This window comes from Dermacentor silvarum, chromosome 10 (assembly GCF_013339745.2).
Source record: "Dermacentor silvarum isolate Dsil-2018 chromosome 10, BIME_Dsil_1.4, whole genome shotgun sequence".
Classification (NCBI taxonomy): domain Eukaryota; kingdom Metazoa; phylum Arthropoda; class Arachnida; order Ixodida; family Ixodidae; genus Dermacentor; species Dermacentor silvarum.
In genome coordinates, this window is record NC_051163.1 from 33486232 (window position 1) to 33505557 (window position 19326).

Here is a 19326-nt window from a genome sequence, read left to right on the forward strand (position 1 = left end):
CGCACGCGAAGAGCGATGCGGGTAGTACTAGCGATCCGGAAACACCGGCTAGTTCAAAGCTGATAGGAAAATTTAGTATCAATTCGACATCAGCCTGGATCATGGGAAACGATCGCACATTTATCGGGAAACACCCTGCTTTCGCCCATAGGCGAAAGGCAATAGGAAACGAGGCGGTGCAAAAGCGCACACTCACCGTGCTTAAGGACTATGATGCTGAACGCAGTCGTTCTGTCAGCCGCCAACAGCGCAAAGTCCTTGAAGGCGACTCCCACAAGACACTCCATGCTTACTCCGGTGAATCGGCTTGGTGCGGACCACGCGGTTAAAGTATAACACGTGAGAAAAAAAAATTAATTTGCCGAACAGACACTACCTTGGACGCTCAAACTCACGGCGACGATAGACCGGAAGTTGAGAAGCGCTCCCTGTTGCCTCTCCAGTGTTACGAATTTTTTGTTTCCGGTTAACACCTTTTCCTGCAGCGATTCGAGCCCTCACTAAAATACTTCGCTTTGCTTCTACAAAACTGGGTACACACATTGCAACCAGTATCAAACAAAATGCTTCTATTTTCTTTAACTTTTAATTTTTTATGAATGTCGATGCAGTCAACGCTGTGGCGGCGCTGAGGTAGCGCTTAGAAACCGAAACACCAGACAGCTCGCGAGATCATGAGTGGCGGTGCCGCTGAGGCAGTCGACGTCGATATCCTCAGCCGTTCCACGTAGCGCGCCGACGTGAGTACCATGCCTTCCACATCTCATTCTGCATTGCGGATTTCGAACCTCTCGTACGCAACACCAAATAGGTAGCGCAGTATTTCATTAACGCCCTGGAATCAGTCGTCTAATGAATGGAACACGGTGTATACAGGCGTTGAATTTTAAGTTTCGTGGGTGTATCGGGTCGAATCGATCACCGTGCTACGTGAAAGCCGCGAGTAATTGACTCCGAGCGGACGGAAAGAGAGGATATTGCCAAATTTTCTCGAGAGTACTCGAAAACGCGTACTGTGGAAAGCGCGTGGGCTTGCGTCACCGCTTTGGCGAGCACGTACACGGCCCTCGATCAAAGGTCGTTTCTTGATAGGTGTCATCGTGTCTGGCGGGAAGCGGTGGAACACTCCCCTGATGGCCAAGGGCAGCATCTTCGTGACCGGAGGCGCCGGCTACGTCGGTAGCCACACCGTCCTAGAGTTGCTCAACGCCGGCTACGATGTTGTCGTCATGGACAATTACCACAACGCTCATCCTGGTACGGATATTGCTTGACGGTAGCTTTGTTCTTTGTTATTTTCTTTGCTCGCTACGGCGCGTAGCGCAGCATAAACCTTTCGCTGCGCTGTCAGGTTCGCTGCAACTTTGATTGCAGCTGCCAGCGCTGTGCGCACGTCGACTGCTTTTACGCGCGCGTCACCGCGCATGCGTCGTTCCTTTATTAAAGCAGACGACACGCAAGCTGCTGAAACGTGGCTTCTCTTCTTTTCATGCTAGTTACACACGTTTTAATGACACCTAACAGACGTGCCTGTTGACAGCTTATTCTTGCCACGCATATGTACAACAGTGAAGCGACAGTAACGAACTGAGCTGTCGGCCGAGAGTTGGCTGACATCTTGCCTGATCAAGTGCACCGATCGACAGTTACATTCTAGCCCGGAAATAGGAAACGTGCAAAATAAAAAGGAAAAATATTGTACCGACATGCAGTCTTGCCCCACTGGTGTCATGTGCTGTTAATATTTTACAAGAGAAGCGCTATTGGCACACATCTTTAATTCATTGAACTGCATAGTGTATAATGGCTTTTGCAAAGGACTAGGTTTCACAACGAGATATTTAAGCTTTGTACTTGTGCAATTTCCAAGAGCACCATGATGTCTCTATTGCATGACTGTAATAGCTTCTTGGCCATCACTTTTTCTTAATGAGAAAAATCAGCCTAGCTATACCATTGGCTGGTGAATATTACGGATGCGCACAACGCAGGCAGTCTTCTGTCTGCGCATATCTCACAGATAACAGAATGACTGGACCTACTTTTTCCTTGCAGATAAGCAAGGTAAAATGCCCGAGAGCTTACGCAGGGTTCAGGAACTGACCGGAAAGACGTTGACATTCTACAAAGCTGACCTGAATGACCAGGATTCCATAGACAACATCTTCAAGAAGGCAAGCATACTCCCAAGAAAAACCATGCAAATCTCACACACTGAGTAACTACCAGATGAATGCGTGAGAATGTTTAAACTATTAATTCAGCAAAATATAAATGTGATAAATTCATGATTTAGATGCTGTCAGAACCTCTCTGATGTCGAATAAAAATTAACTATCTGTTAAAACTGCTAGCCCTTCCCAAGGAACACAAACACTCTGTAGGTATGCTCGTACCACAATAACTACCATGCTTATCAACATGAATATAATTACGAAACCTAAAATAAGTTTCACAGATATTATGTGATGAACGAATTACCTATAAGGATTTATTGGCTTGCGGCTTGCTCGTTGTCAGTTTTACTTTTAAGAGATCCTTGTCTAGTTACTCCTTCCATGAAATCAAAGCTAAAGCTAGTTAGGTTGAGGTATAAAGGCTTGAAAATGTTTGCTATTCGGATGTAACATGAGAAGCAAATATAACCAACATCTGTTTTAAGAGAGACCTTATACTGTATCCAAGATTTCATAATAATTTTATAAGACAACCATGCAAATAAAATGAATGCATCTTCATTATATATAGATTACAATCCTATGCTGGCAATTGTGTGCAGGAAACATTTTGTGCAATTTGAGCACTGGCACTATGAAAAACCCACTAGACTCTGGTTCAAGTTATTTCTTTTCTCTCTCTCTTCTTTTCCCGAACCACGCAGCATCACTTCGACTGCGTCATCCACTTTGCAGCGCTCAAGGCTGTCGGCGAGTCGTGGCAAATCCCGCTCGACTACTACCGCACCAACCTCGGCGGAACTGTGAACCTGCTTGACGTGAGTGCTACACATTCTGAATACCTTGATGCCCGCATAGTTCGAGCAGTAATGCCTGCCTACCTAGCGCGAGAAACGTGCAGCTGGTCGTACCCACCATATGCACCTGCCCGCCACCAGCTGTGCAAGTTACACAGTCTGCTGCCGCTGCATCAGGAATGGTGCGCTTAATTCTTTTTTTTTTTTATCTAGGATTGTAATGTAGGTGGGTAGCCAAAACAAAAGGACAAGAGAGTCGGATGGATATATCACCAGATCATTAGTTGAACGAATAATGAAATGCCAATTTCAACGAAATGTTGGAGCGCATAGAACCTCTAGTCTCGGACAGCTAGATGTCTCAGACAGCGTTAGATGTAAACTAACATCTGTGCAAAATTTTAGCTTTGAGGTACGAGCTGGATGCATTATGAAAAGCCCACAAAAAAATGGATGTTTTTGATAGCAAAACTAAAAGGAACAGAACAGCCACCATTACTGCTTGCTACAAATTATGGAAAACTAGGAACACGTAGAACAAGCTGAGAACCTGGGCATGACCTCAGAGATTAGGCAGCGTCTGCAGCACCTTGAAAATCTTGGAGGCTGTGGTCTGTGATTTACGTCATCTGATTTAATGCTATTTTAAAGCTGCTAAGAAAATTACTTTTTTTTTCTTAACCTAACTTAAAAGTTGCTCATTGCTTGTAGCACAATTATACTTCTTGAGCTGCATTACTCTCAGAAACAGACATTATTACACAAGAAATCAAAATTAATTGCAATTTTTCATTTTCATTTTTAGTGTAAATAGATAAATTGATACGTGATACAAATATGTGACAAATACAAATATAGATACAAATATGTGACAATTAATAACATTCAGCTAATTAACTTCTAAACTAATTACTTTACCGCTCATTGCTGCTGCTGCTTGCGTGTTGTCTAAAGCTAAACCATCGTTAATGAAGCGTGTACGTGTCCCACAAAAGGCGTGTGCTCAAGGCAAGCTTAAAACTAATACGTGCTGTGCATGTGCAGCTGATGCATGTTTGGGTACACAAAATGTTGATGCGTCTCCCATGATAATAACGCTCACAACTTACAGGAGCTTGAAACGTCGGGACCAACTTAGTCAGGAGACTAGTTTCTCCTTTGGTCTTGGCTTGTGGGCAATACGATTGTTTCGCCTGAAACAGATAAACTTCAAGCTTGAAAACCGAGTGCTTTAAAAAAAAATGCAGGTGATGAGGAGTCATGATGTCAGGAAAATCATATTTTCGAGCTCGTGCACGGTCTACGGCGTGCCCCAGTACCTGCCCATCGACGAGAACCACCCGACGGGTCAGTCCTGCACCAACCCTTACGGACGCACCAAGTACTTTATTGAGGAAATGCTCAAGGATCTCAGTGCTTCGGAGAAGGTGGGTGTCACAGTGTGGGTGACATTGACGACTTGTTTTTTTCTTTTTATATATTAAGGTGAAAACCCTAGAAAAGATATAGGCAAATGTAAAAGCACCTTAAATGATTGGTTTCGACAAACCAGGGCCGGTATTTTGTAGTGATGCCTTTTCTCGATGCCAATGCCTTTCGGAGCTCTTTGCATTCGTGTGGTCAATTGTGGTCAAGTGACGCTCCGCCACGTCACTGGCATCGGGAAACGGCATCGCTACAAACTACCGGCCCAGTATCAGTTGTTTTCAATTTGCACATCTATACGCATTATGCAGTGGACTCCCGTTAAGAGCTCCATTAACACGTTCACTGCGGTATAGGTCACAGCTGGCTCACGGCAGTTATTCCTCCTGTGCATCGTGCAAGGCGAGTAACCTCTTTGTTAGACATCAAAGGAGAGGAAATATTCTTGTTTCTGATCTGGCGAGTCAAGGCACCATCCCTCCGCAACTTCAGGTAGTTTCAGATAGAGCAAAAACTTCCTGGTGACTCACAGGTGGGTCATGACGCACCAGAGGAATGTGACAAGTGACCCATTGGTGGGTCATCCCGCGCAGAAATTGAGACTTAAACAAAATTGCCGCCAGAGTAACATGTTGAGGTGGCTGGCCCGATAAGCAGAATCCATTCAATCCAACATGATGGCTCAACGGCTATGACGTTCTGCTGCGGGACGTGAGGTCATGGGTTCAATTCCCTGCTGCGGTGGCTGCATGCATTTCAGTGGGAGCAAAATGCAAAAACACTTGTGTGCTTTGGGATGTTACACCAAATGAATCAATGAATGAATGAGTCAATCACTCATTCTGATAACCAGAACAGTTTGGGGACTTTTGTGAAATTTCCCACAGGTTCAATGAACTTTATTTAGCCGATTTTCTGATAATCAGATTTTAAGGTCGCTTCAGATTCATCTTGACGGAAGTGTGCTGTATAGAAAATGCAGCTGATGTTCTTTTTTTTTTCTTCTTTTTTTTCGTGGTAGCTGTGTCTGACTTGGACATCTCATTTGGTTCCAAATCAGTTCCATTCCCACTAGAAATACAAGTGACTGTTTTCAATCGAAGAGCCAGGGCTCGTTGTGTATCTATGAATTCATTATAACTTGTCTTATAACAAGGTTTGACTGTATTTTGCACTAGTAGCTGTCTTCAACTTGCTCATTTAGTTTGGTTTCAGGTACAATTCTTGGTCCTACTAGAAATACAAGTGACTGCTTTCAACAAAATAACCTGTGGGTCCTACAGTGTCCTGTGTCTTTGTTCCTGTATATCCCAGGGCTGGTCGATAGTGCTGCTCCGATACTTCAATCCAGTAGGCGCCCACGAATCCGGTTACATCGGCGAAGACCCCCAGGGCATACCCAACAACCTGATGCCTTACGTCTCACAAGTGGCGATCGGCCGTCGGCAAGAGCTGTCAGTCTTTGGCAACGACTTCAACACCCGCGACGGCACAGGTGAGCTTGATCGCCGACAGAGCCACGTGATCAGCCCAGCCACTTGAACTGTCTCCTTTTCATGGAGAGAATTGGCAAGACATTTCAGATACTACATCAGCTGTTGATCTCTTATGATCTTACGAAATTAAAAGGTATATGGTTTTGTTTGGCTATAGATAGTCGGGAAATTCTCATTTACGTTCGTTAGCCTGAACACGCGAACAGCCCTGGTTTATTGTTAAAGAAGGACATCGTGCAGGAATTGCTAGAAGCACATGTGCACCGTTTTAGCTTTGCAACAATAGACAAGAGAGGCGAATGGTAATGTGCAAACTTACAATCGTGCCTCAATACAACAAAGTAAATATACAATTTCTCTCGCTGATATGAGCATGCAACATATATAACAAAGGCAATTTTGTAATGGATGTGACATTGCTACAACGAGGTTCAACTGTGTTATGACCCTGTGCACTCTTGAATAAGGGCAGTGGGATGAACAAGAACTTAAAAGAATGCCGACATCTCCACCGTGAGTGCGTGCGAGCATGACATGCTCTCTATCTAGCACACGTGGCATGGAATTTCTAAAAGATCTTAATATTTCAGCAACATGGGCACACAGCCTGGAGTTTGAACACATGTGCCTTGAGAAGCGTTTGCAACAGACAAAAGCCAGTGCCTTACAAACGTTTTACGCCGACTGTACCAGTATTCCTTTAGCTTTCCTTGAGGGAAAGCTCTGATGTGTGCCTCTGAATTCTTGATATTTCACTTTAATTGCCTGTTGGTATTAATATTATATTTACTCATGGAGCAACAGAACGCTTGGTAGTTTGAGCTTCAGCACGCGCATATATCTTGTATGCCAGCCACAACAGAAATTCTAGCATGATTGCCGGCCAACTGGCCACAACCCTAGCCACTCTGCCCATCTCTCGCTTTAAAGGAGTTGTGTTGTCAGCAACAATGCAGCAGACGTGGGTGGTACGAACACCTAAAACAGATTTGTAAACATTTGTACAGAACTGAGGAGGCTTTTGCTGCAACGCAGGCGTTCGTGACTACGTCCATGTGGTTGACCTTGCCAAAGGTCATGTGGCGACGCTGGAAAAGGTCATGGCCGGAGAGATCCATGGTTGCAAGGTTGGTTACGCTTTTTCATCTTTTTCAGATGGACCAGGCAAGCAATCGTGGCAAATGTTTTACTGAAAAAATGCTGATCCAAAGGACTTTTTCTGTGCCATTGAGCACTAATAAGGCAGTGATAAACGCAAAATCTTTTTCAAAAACTAAAAAAAGTATGGCCGTGGAATTTGATGGCACCGCCTTGCCTTGCCTCACCTTTATGTTATGTTAACGCTTGGTATGTACAGCATGGTCCACTGTTAAAGGGAACATGCAGTTAGTGTTCTGCCATCAATTAATGCTTAGATATAGCATAAAGGCTCGCAGACGATCTTTTTATGTGTAAACGCACATCCAGCTGATAACATCAGCCACGTCTTTCCAATAAATGCAAAGAAATGTTCCAGCTATATTCACGTCATTACTAGCTACTTGTCCCGTTTGACAGTTGACTGTAATGCACATGCAGCAATAGATTTTTAAGGGAATGCCTTGATACAAGCAGTCCATGCTCCATTCAGCTCATAGGCTCTTGAATGTGTTGAGTGATAAATGCTTACCATAGGGTTTCCTAAAAAAGTTACTAGAGGGAGCTCGGACACTAGTATCTATAACAGCTGCAAGCATGACGATTCAGCCATCTTGGGAAATGTGATGGCTAGTTCATGGATTTGCCTAAACTTCGCCCTTCTAGCTTCAAACGACTTCATCCATTTGTGAATTGATCATTTTCATCTTAATATTGAGTTATAAATGTAGCAATGGGCAGTAATTATGCTTGTGCAGAGAAACTGATTGCCTTAGTAAGTTTAAAAAATATAATTTCTCTGAGATTTTCAAAAGGTAAAGCATAATAACTAACACCACAAGAACATCTGAAGCCACAAGCCCAAAGATTAGACAAATCCATGTACTAACCATCATTGTCATGGTAGCTGAACAACTGCAGTGCCACTTTTCTCTATAATAATTTTAGTAAACTCTAGGGTGCTCGCTCACTAGCTCTCTTATCAAGCACCACCTCTTGTCACAGTCCGGCAAACACTGCCATCAGACGGCAAATCCCCGACAGCCCTATCTCGCTGGTGCGTTCAAGTGTTGCGCTTCTTTTAACCCCGTCTGTTTGCAGCCCTTCAACCTGGGCACGGGTCAGGGTTCAACGGTACTGGAGGTGATAGCTGCGTTTGAGCAAGCGTCTGGCACGAAGATTCCATACAAGATAGTCGACCGACGACAGGGCGACGTCGACGAGCTGTACGCGATTCCAAACCTTGCCGAGGAGGAGCTTGGCTGGAAGGCCGAGAAGTCTCTCTACGACATGTGTAAGTTGCACCGCTGTTATCTTAAAAATCATAAAAGGGGCACCTATGAATGATTTAAGTACTCTTCCAAAACTTCATGTGCGTTTTCTAGGCGTTAAAAATTGCTCATTGTTAGCACAGAACAGACTTGCCGTGGTGGTTCATATTTTGCGGCATTCTGCTGCCAAGCTGCATTCTGATGGAGCGGAATGCAAAGATGCTTGTTTGCCATGCAGATTAAAGTACTTCGGTTAGTTGAATTCAGAAACCCCCATTATGGCATTCCTCACAACCGCCTTAATACTAAAAATTTTGATTAGCCCATTATACTTTAATGTGTATTGAAGATGCTGAATTGGCGAAACAAGACATGCGATTTCTGTGGTCTTCCAGGGCAGAGCATTGAGGCCAAAAGCAGCTGATGAGAAGACATTTGTGTGTGTGTGTGTGTGCGCGTGCGTGTGTATGTGTGAATGAGTGGATTATAGTACATTGCTTGAAAGCAGTGCTCTACAAGTGACGACTGTCTTTAGGGCAAATTTGTGAGCCAAAATTCATAGCTGTGGTGAACGTGACATGTTGGGGTGTGATCCCTAATGCATTCTGTAATTGACTAATTTCAATAATTATTGTTTTTCAGTTAGCAACTTTAGCGCACAACTTGCAATTGAGGTGCAAGTAGGATGAAATCTCTGTTCGCTTAGTAGGGTGGGATTATCGTAGCATCACTATATTTGATGTGCGACGTCCAAGCACAGAACCAACAACAAAAACATGTTTTGTGTTGGTGTTCCACACAAGTTACTGTTTGGCAATGTGCAAGGAAGGCTTTGCAGTAATTCAGTAGTACCTCACATGTATGCATTGTTATAAACTCAGTTTCTCCCTTCCTTTAATTGCCCTGATGTGAGTGCTAAAAGTACTCCTAAGAAGTAAACAAATCAAAGTCAAAGAACTAACATGTTTTTCTTTGTGGTTTTCATTTTCCAGGCAAGGATATGTGGAACTGGCAAAAGAAGAACCCCAATGGTTTTCTAGAAACGACAAACTAGCTCGCAAGTAGACGGCAGCGTGTGCCTTGTGCTTGGCCTGTTCACATTTTTTTTTTTTAATCTCTCAGTTTATAACTGTTCTTGTTGTTCTCAGTTGGATCTTGAGTGCAGTCAGGGTTGTGCCGCGACCTCTTGTTGACAAACCTCGAGAAAAGGTCGCGAGAAGGAACAGCAATCGAAAGAACGCTAGTCGCATCTCAAAAGAAGCAATTTTTGGTGGTTGTGTTGTTGCCCGCTATGGTCAGACCATGTTGCATGAAACTTTTAGCTTTTCTCCTTTCATTGTTGTTACATTTTTTTTTTTTCACCACCGAGCCCAAACAATCTTCTGAAGTCTTGCACCTAGTCAGAGCATATCAAGTTGTCCATCTAGTCTCTCTTCATTTGTGCCAAAGACTCTGTAGTAGTGATGCAACTTGATGATTGCCGTTAACTGTCACATCAACTATGTGACAGTAACTAAATAAACGCCTCTTCAAAACTTTTTTTTTTCTATATTTGATTATCAGCCCACCCACATTTTCCTTTTTTTTTTTTTTGCCTTTTCCCCAATAAAGTTTTTCTCTCTCTCTCAGCCTGCATGTTAAGGGTTACCAGTCCAAGGAATCGTTCTTTCCAAATGGTTTTATGTTCAATAGCATTAGCATTTCACATAAGGTGCTATTTTTTTGTTGTTTATTGCTTATTCAAGAAGGCATGCATATTTTTGGTGGTGGCTGCCCCAGCACAGGACAGCAAAAACAATAAATACAACTGCAAAAAGTTTGTCATCAAGGCACATTAATGCACCTTCCTGAATACAGTATAACAGTTGTGATGTGATGATGGTGTTGAACGTAAAACTGGGAAAAGAGCTGATTCCTTGGAGAATCCACCAGAGACCTTCAATGGCGTCCTAGCTCTGTAAGTGCAGTCACTATTGTCTTGATACACAACTGAAAAATCACCACTGCAGGTTTCTTTTGTTGTTGTTTTTTGCCTGTTTATCAGTTTGTTCTCTACATTTGTTCCTGAGGAAATGTTAAGGTTTGCTGCGACTCGTCATATTGGAGGATTGCCGATGAAATCATTCTTCTTATGGAAGGATCTTTTGTTTAACAGTCTCAACAGTTGTTTTCAAAGAGGCATTATTGTGCTTTGGCATTTTCAATGTAAACCTTTACAGGTCGTCGTTTTTACTATTTTTGCCATTTTATGGTACAGCGCCCCTGCATGTACTACATATATACAAAGGCAAAAAGTACTGTTTTACGCATTGTTCTGTTTAATGCATTTCTTGTGCCCATATATAGCCTGGAATATGTTCCTTTTGTTGTGTTAGGCCATTTATTCTGGAGCAAGCCTTTATGATCTTCAAAATGCAAAGTGGTTTTTCTACAGAGTATTTTATAGATTGCCACAGAAACTTCCTATAACATTTTTCTCTTTTGTAATAAACTATTTTTACTCATGCAAGCAAACTTGTGTGGACTGACTTTCTAACAACTGCAAGCACTTATGTTCACACATTCTGGTGCCATTGTGCTTAAGGCACGCATCAGTTTCTGGCTGTGCAATGAGCTAATCACCTGCACGTGAACTTTACATTATTTAAAGTAGCAACCCAAAGTGTTTTGATTTCAGATCATACTGTGGTAGAAGTAGTATAATGTGGCCCACATTGAACCATAGGAGGAAAGTCAATATGCACAGCTGTTAAAAAAAAAAATGAAGAACCAACACTGGGCTGATATCTTTGTAAGCAATAGTTTGCACATTATGACACAGACACGCGGCAGATTTCAGTAACGAACGTGTCCCTCAACTACTATGGCGGACCTTGCTATGCAAGGTCTGCCATAGTGTTGAATGTGAAAATGTGTTGAATCGCAAGATACGATGCACTTCACCTTCGAAGAAACGCACCACAGCGATGAAATACGTGCAACGAACTTCCTGTTGTCACCAAAGACTGGCTGATACCCACTTCGGGAGATTGGCCCAGCAGCAGGTGGTTTTGCAAGTGTCCTTATTAAGATTGTAACCAAAATAAAAGTTAGCGCATAAGACCGTGGTATCCGAGACGAACCCGTCAACTTCTTTCATCGTCGTCTAGAATATGCATGTGCTCACTTTTTATAAGTAAATTGTTCCTAAGCGCCACGCCTAGCCTGCCAAGCCTTGGCTTGCAAGAGTTTATTCTGCCTTTCTGGCATGCGTCCATGGTCTAATAGTTAGAGTATCGAGCTCCTCTGGTGGGGGACCAGGATTTGAAACCGACCATCAAACATGTTTATGTAATTTATTTCGAGTGACAGCTAGCATCCCAAGTCTGGCAGAAACAAATTGCGATGCGGGGGGGAAGAACCAAAGGAAAGCTGTCCAAAACAACTGTCCTATTTGTGGCAAAGTTATTTTAGTTCGCACTGTTGCCTAGTTAGAGTAAATAAATAAATAAAGCTCGTAGGAAAGCACCTCAAAGGAAAGGTTTTTTGAGTACCACTCTGAACAGCAGTAGCTGGTTGAAAAGTTGCTCTATGATCATTATAATGTCAACCAACTATTGCTTGTACACGGCCGACCCCGAATGGAATTGTGAATAAACGCTATAGTACTGCGGCAGCCTCCAATAATGGTAGCCTGACAATGATGATAGTACAACTGCGACACTGATGACGGCAGAAAACTTGCACGTCGCGAGTCCAAAATCAATTCTAAATAAGAACAAATGCATTTTTTTGCCAAGAAGACATGAAGATAAATGTAATGATCATACTCCAGATAAATGCCTCGAAGGCCAAAGAATTTTAAATTAACAGTCATCACTGTAAAAGTGTTGTGAAAATATTCTTACAGCGCCTGCTGCTTTATCAAAGTGCTCGTATTCCTCAAAGTGCCTCTCACCGCTAAAGCAAGCTGCACAACCAGCCATCCTGCTACGATGCATGTTGCACATCTACATTTAGGCAACGTAATAAAATCAGATCTATTTTGACACATGGAAATGACATGATACTTACCTAACATGGGCTCTCAGCTGAATCTCGGCGTTCCACAGACAAGCTGACAAGATGACTGAGCAATCCGGAGCAGTATGCCTTGGTCCACATTGTGTTCAACAGTTAGGTGAGAACACACACACAATGAAAAAAAAAAAGCTACAAAAAAAAAATATCCACGAACTCCCGATTTTGTCACCCGAGAGAGACGCATTGTGATAGCATTTAGGGGATTCCATCAATTGATGATCCTACCACAAAACATACCCATTCGATGAACCTAAAGTTTTTCATGGAACACATTGTGAGTAATGCATACAACAGAAGCTGCCTGTGTCACTTTGTTAACACAAAACTCAACGCAAGAGCATTTTTGAACATAACTTCACATTTAATTCCATTCCAGCAACCACATTTTAGTCACCCGTGGTCCACGAACATATACCTATTTGTTGTGTTTTCTATTTACACACATATACAGTGCATTGCCATGGCAATGAAGTAACCAAAGCAGTTCATGATGATACAGTAAAGATTAAAGCAGCGCTGTTCACCTATCATCATATTATAAACCACTGTTCACTGACACTTTCACCTTAAAAGAAACTTCCATATATGAACAAGTTCAAAACATTTTGTAAGATATTCCTAGTTGAACACTTTCAACCAATGCATTATTTATGGTAAAACCACGATAGAGAAAGTTCTTAGATGTTCCATGCTAGAAACTGACTCGGGCATATTGTACCTGCATAAAGAAGGTACTGCACAAATTAATGTTTCTGCTAGCATTGATAACATTGCTAGTTAATCTGATTATATGCTTTATTAGAGCAGGGAGTTCATATAGTGCAGGATTAGGTGGATTATGAATAAAATTTGCATAGTAAAACACAAGACCAAAACTCGATGCAAGAGCATTTTTGAATAAGCACGCAGATGCGTGCTCGTCAAAATACAACCACTGACTTGCTACATGACGCTGTCATATCTCATGGGACATTTACAATGTAACACGTGGACTGTCATACTGCTGGAAAAAGAACACAGACTGAACATGTACATTTCACTCATGTTTGCATGGTGCATGTAATACTTATACTTATAGTCCTTGTAATAGTTACTAATGCTACCAGACAAGAATGATCGCACACGATTTTGAAGCAAAGAGGAAATTCACCAGCAGAAATGTGTCTACCGTAAGTCTACTTCTGCAGGCTATGTGTCGTAGAATACAATTTACATTAAATGTGAACATGTGCTTCTGATTGTAGTTCATACTAATAATATGACTCAATCCTCAAATCATTAACAATATTTTGTACACCTGATTAGCTATAACTAGATGATACACCATGTCAAGCAACAAGTAATTGTGCCCCATATCATGAGCGTTTAAACTGAATTCAAATAAGATATTGGCTTAGTATATACCACAAATTGAAGCAAGCAGGCTTGTGGCAGACTTGCCCTCAGACATTGACTACTATGACTAATTATTTCACATTGCATGTCATGCCGTGTTAAACTGACAGCCAATGTACAAGTTGAGCCAATGTACAAGTAGCCAAACACGGCACCAAGCTGAATGATTGAACCTAACTTGAGGTTCGAGACGATACTTGAACTTCATCAATTACTTTAAATATTTTTGACATGCCGTATCAGACTGGCAGCCAATGCTTTCCAACATCAGTACACAAAATGGTCAAGTGCAGAGAATGAGTCAACATTAGTGCTCATACATGTCATACATAACACAAGTCCACAGAAAACTGACATGCACATTAGCCTTGACTCTTTCACTGAAGCTGAAAGTTGAGTGATGGGGGTTCACATTCCTCCTTAAAAAATGGTGCTGTAAATGACAAAAAAAAAAGGGTTTGAAGAGACTGTGCCATCTTTGTGCAGTTTGAAGAACTTAGAGGTCCGGCATTTTTGGCAAGGCACAGAGAAGAATGTGCAATAGATGACATTGACAAAACAAGTGAATGCACGCCTAATGCACTGCTGCGTCTTTTACTGCACTTGCCAACTTTTATCTATAGCTTCTGTGTGCTTTTTACTTTTTGTCCCTGTGTTGTCTGCAATTCTACTTCCTTGACGTCTATCACAACGCTCCCATACGGTCTAACTAGTATTTGAAACTGGCTGACGCGCCATATCAGCCCGACAGGCAACGCTTTCGTGCATCAGGATGTGCACCATCAACCACACATAACGAGGGGACGCAAACAGCACTTTACGCAAGTCTGCAGGAGACTCGAATGTCCGCTGTCGTCAACGCATCGCCTGTCAAATGGCGAGACTCCCTACAACAGCGTGCTGCCCAGTCAGCGTCACGTCTTGGCCGGCTGAAGCTTGAGCGAGGCCACGTTGAAGCCGTCGCCCGCGTGCTTGGCGACGAGCCTCAACATGTTGCGCTTCTTGGCGACTGCCTCGGAGGACTGCAGCTCGTACAGAGTGCACACGTTGAAGAGGTAGCCCTCGTGCAAGCAGAGCGCGGGGTCACCGTGCATCGTCGACTCTAGCAGGTGGACTGACTCGCTTAGCCGGCCAAGGTAGAGAAGGCAGACCGCCATGTTGTTGATGAACTGCGAGTTGATTTGCATAAGAAGAGCTTCGACTGGCACATGCCAAAAACAGGCGGTGTTCACAGCAGAACTTGTTCTCGAGCTGGTCAGTTCATACTTAAAAAGACACTAAAGAGAAAAATAAGTTGACTTGTATTTGTAAATTACACTTTTACGCTACCAAGAATGTCACTCTTACCATGATGTTTACCACTCTTACCAAAACGCTTAGTAAGCCACAAAAGACTCAAAAATGAAAACTGCGTGGTGACGCCACTTTAAGGTTTCCACCCCAGCTCGTCACGACGTCGTGGACTTTGACGGTGTCTGCTCAGACTTAGTTAATTTTTTTATCGACAAAGATGGACTACACTGTATTGTAATGGGCCACAGATTGAACTTAGCAACAAGTTCCGAGAACTTTTACTGAAGCATGGTGGCCTAAAATAGTAGAAAATTTGTGAACACCGTGACGTCACACCAAGGTTTAGGTTTCACCACGAAATTCAGAACATTGGATTTCGAACTTCATTTTCTCTTCTAATAATGCACCTATTACGGTAGATTTCTGTTAATTTGACTCCGGTTAATTCAATGTTTTTATTAATTCGATCCCTACTGGCACCCATACGTTTATGTGGGTCCAAACTTCCATTATTCCGATCTCAAAATTGGCCTTCGCCGAATAATTCAAACTTGTCAGCTTTACCGCAATACAGCTGTGTTATGCGAGGAAGCATACAGATAATTTATTGCAGTGAAGCATACCAAGAATAGAAAGGGGCCACTGTCACGGGACATGGCACGCGTCTCTCAATTATACAGGCGCGCACACGCTGTCTCCGGTCACAGTGCAAGCACCTAGACGGATAATAAGCATACTGGCAGCTATTAAAAGCTGTTTCTGATGTTGCTGTTATGATTTGAGCCCTCGTTTCGCCTGCCATGCGTGTCACGTATAGGGGACAGTTAACGGGACCTAGTACGCATTCCACGCACCGTGCGCTGAAAAGTGGAGAAAAACCATCTGTGTATACAGAAGGCTCGCGAAAAGGAAGGCGGTAAGATGAAAGAACTCAGGCTAGGGGACGTTTAAAGCCAAAAAAAGAGCAGGGGTCTTTCTAAAACTCTGAAGGCTTGCCGGTAAGCTTATTAGGCGTCTCGGTGCTCGTACTGCACGTGCTATGTCTCGTAACAGAGGCCCCTTTACCCGCTTAATATGCTTCACTGCATAACACGACTAACTTTAAAGGCAAGTACTAAGCTAACTTTAAAGGCAAGTACTGCCAAGTGAATCAACGGCATGTTTTGGCTTTTTTTTTTGCGTTTTGTTTAATTTGACAAGTTATGTCGGTCCCATCAGGACCGAATTAACAGAAGTCAACTGTACGGCGAAATTAACGCAGACAGAGTTTTGGCAGAATACTTTGTCAGTCTAAACTAATTTAGTGTTTCTCTTTAGTGTCCCTATAAAGCAATAACTGCAGCATTAACAAGACGACTAAAGAAAGGTAACAGGAACATGTGTTCCATGTATATTCGTTACATGTCAACCTCACCATTTTCAGCCTAAATGGATTTCTTTGATGACAAATCCAAATATTGCATGTGGAATTTATAACAGACTGCCATTAAGTTGGCACATGATTCCTTGTACATGTGCTTATATTCCTAAAATAAACCAGTTGTGAATGTTGCATTTTCCCTGTCACCTTTCTTGTGTCTGTCGTGCTAACGCTATTATTGGTTTAGGCGCCCACATCATACGCCTCCCTCATTGACGCCCTCCATAGAAACAAAAAGTACTCTCAAAAGCCGTGCATTCGAGTGCCGCATGCACCGGAAACGTGTCGTTGTTGCTATGTTTTGAACATCACTTACACACAGAGCAGAGCTGGGTCTGCAAGTATGGACATAGCAATGGCTGTGGACACACTTTCTGTGGAATGCGATGCAAAAAGCCCAGCAGCATATACAGGGTGTCCCAACTATCATGCACCAATATTTAAGAATGTTCAAATGCCACGTAGCTGGACAGAACCAAGGTAATGTTGTTTGCCGTCGCTTGGAGATACTCAGATTATTTTATGCATTCTGCCTAATTACATAATGTCTTAATTAATTAGTCAACTTCTCAAATATTTAATTAGATAAAACGTGCCAATGAGAAAATTGTACAGCAACATAAAAGTGTTTTTCCGAGCGTGAAAGAAGCCCGCGAATACAGGCAATTTTGCGTGAATACACGAAAATTTGCCGCACGATTGGCTGCTCGAGGCACTTTGGGTTTCCCATGGTAAGGAAAGAGTTGAAGAAATCACTAACGTAAAGTAAAAAGAAATAAACATGGCAAAACACACTCGACAGACAATAATTTATACTCGGCAAATACAAAATCCTGGCTAATTAAAAAAGTAAAGGTGCTGCAATTTTGATGGAGTGACAAAGTTTGATAAGTGATCTAGCTATATTCACAGACGAACCTATAGAGGCGTGCGAACTCACCAGGGGATTCTTTGGCTGCAGCTTGCTGGCTTCCTCATAAAAGTGATATGCCTCTGCATAGCGGTTCAGAGCCAGGGCCATTGTACCTCTGCACAGGAACAAATCAAAACCAAGCATTATGGTTTAAACTACCAGAGCAACTCACAGCCTGTAAAGGACGGCGCTGTGGACTGGAGGTGGGGGGGGGGGGGGGGTGACCTCTGGGTTAATTTTGACTGCCTGAAGTTATTTAATGTGCACCTAAATCTAAGTACACGTGTAGTCTTGCATTCAGCCTCCACCAAAATGCCGGCCATGGTGGCAAGAAACCAGCCCCACAACTCTGTACCACAGCCACTGTGGCAAGCTACATATGAACAGAAATGTGGCGTCTCGGTCAAATCCAGAGTATGATGAAATCCCACTGAGTCATACTTATACACAGCAAATAAAAAATAGAAACAGTGTCCGCGAGAGTTAGAAACCTTGTCCACGGTTTTGTGACTCCAATGCAGGAGTCAAAACGTTAACCCACTTACCTTTCTTTTTTTTTGTCTGTCAGTCTGTCTTCTTTATTTATGATAGGCACAGCCAGTAAGAAATTGGTCTCGGCACAGTGTGCTAGGTGTAGTTAGCGTAACTGTTCTCACGTACAGCATGCCCTGAAGGCTATACTATTGCACTGAGCATGGCAGAGTAGGCCTGTGATGACACAAGAGGTGCTATGCATCCTGATGCATGCTTTGATTTGAATGGGCAATGCTGCCATGCCCAGCTTTTCAGACAAGCTGCGTGCCTTTAAATCTAGGAAGCTCTGCTGGGCATAGTGTAACAAAATTCTGGCTAGCATACAGTCTACTGTTGACGGCCAGTCTACATTGACAGCCAGTCTACGTTGATGGCCACCTTGCGTCAACAATGAAAAACTAAAAGAAGCGTGCTAATATAGCTGTATTTGAACACCTTGTGTGTGCAAAACCTTCAAAAAACACAATGTAGCTTACAATAAGCACGTAAGAAAGCGTGACTATGTTTTCTTGTGCCCAGGCAACCTCCTCGTTGACGTGTCCAAAGATTCTGCTCAGCTGCCATCTCGTCTGGACAGCAAAGTAGCCTGCATCATTTTTGACTTCGACGCTGTCTTCGAGAAGCCAACTCTGTTGCCAGCTTCATCAGAATTGGAGCAAGACTTCAGATGGCTACTGTCGGCTTAGCGGTCTATCTAGCTGTCTACAGAGAGTACTGGAACACATGCACAGGCGTGAGAAATTCGAGAAACCCGCGAAGTCTATCTTGCAGCAAGTGTTCTGTCACGAGGACATCACTGATGTGAAAGTGCTTTGAAAGCCAAAGGAGGCTGGTGCCGACAGGAGACTCACTTGTTAATGAGAATTTCGAGTCTCCCCTCCAAAGCCATGCCGTGGTACAGGGCCTCAGCTTTGTGGAAGTGGCTCTGCGCTGTTTCCACATCCCCAAGCTGTTAATGAAAGGGTCACGGGGGAGGGAGAAAAGAAAACGGAAGGGTCAATGCCAACTCTTGTCGCAAGAATATCAATGCTTTTTTCGCAGTTCACTTGAAGCACTACAATGCTCCTTGCTCACATTTTTTGTTTTTGGTGTCCGTGATAGCTCGCCGCTATTTTTGCCTTTTTCAGACCTGTCAGCATTTTGGTTCCGAGTGCCAGATCACCAAATCTTTCCCCTAAAATCTGCCAGTCATCACCATCAACAACAACCTCCGAGTCCTGCAGCACTGAAGCCTCTCCAAGCAATCTACAGGTGCTCCCGTCCGGTGTCAGCCGACTTTACCCTAAGCCTGCAAATTTCCTTAGGCAATCAGCCATCTAATCCTTTGCCACCCTTGACTGCATTTTAATTACCTTGGCACCCATTCCACTTGTTACACATTGCACAACCTGTCCACCTCAACTCCT

The 19326-nt window shown here is 43.1% G+C and overlaps 3 protein-coding genes across 3 annotated transcripts in view; 1 reads left to right on the plus strand and 2 right to left on the minus strand.

The window, feature by feature from the left end:
* LOC119465852 (proteasome subunit beta type-2) overlaps positions 1-428 on the minus strand; it is a 31148-nt gene extending 30720 nt beyond the window's left edge. The window contains exon 1 of the mRNA XM_037726329.2: positions 197-428. Coding sequence (XP_037582257.1) covers positions 197-287 — 91 coding nt within the window. The 5' untranslated portion in view covers positions 288-428. The remainder of the gene's footprint in view (positions 1-196) is intronic.
* A 170-nt stretch (positions 429-598) lies between these two features.
* On the plus strand, positions 599-10817 carry LOC119465851 (UDP-glucose 4-epimerase). Its single transcript, XM_037726326.2, has 9 exons — positions 599-740; positions 1093-1257; positions 2056-2174; positions 2882-2995; positions 4222-4401; positions 5714-5894; positions 6931-7022; positions 8134-8326; positions 9296-10817. Exons 2-9 carry the CDS (start codon positions 1134-1136, stop codon positions 9355-9357), a joined length of 1065 nt encoding a protein of 354 aa, XP_037582254.1. The 5' UTR covers positions 599-740; positions 1093-1133; the 3' UTR covers positions 9358-10817.
* A 1884-nt stretch (positions 10818-12701) lies between these two features.
* The window catches only part of LOC119466649 (trafficking protein particle complex subunit 12), a 35836-nt gene continuing 29211 nt past the window's right edge, over positions 12702-19326 (minus strand). Inside the window, exons 12-14 of the mRNA XM_037727168.2 lie at positions 18772-18869; positions 17414-17501; positions 12702-14929 (exon numbers count right to left, since the gene is read on the minus strand). Of these exons, the coding sequence (XP_037583096.1) occupies positions 14675-14929; positions 17414-17501; positions 18772-18869 (441 nt within the window). The 3' untranslated portion in view covers positions 12702-14674. The remainder of the gene's footprint in view (positions 14930-17413; positions 17502-18771; positions 18870-19326) is intronic.

Bases quoted from the DNA above. Each gene is read 5' to 3' on its own strand.
- LOC119465851 (XM_037726326.2), top strand. From the start codon at position 1,134: ATGGCCAAGGGCAGCATCTTCGTGACCGGAGGCGCCGGCTACGTCGGT. The intron at 1,258-2,055 runs GTACGGATATTG...TTTTCCTTGCAG, and splicing joins TTACCACAACGCTCATCCTG to ATAAGCAAGGTAAAATGCCC. The intron at 2,175-2,881 runs GCAAGCATACTC...CGAACCACGCAG, and splicing joins TAGACAACATCTTCAAGAAG to CATCACTTCGACTGCGTCAT.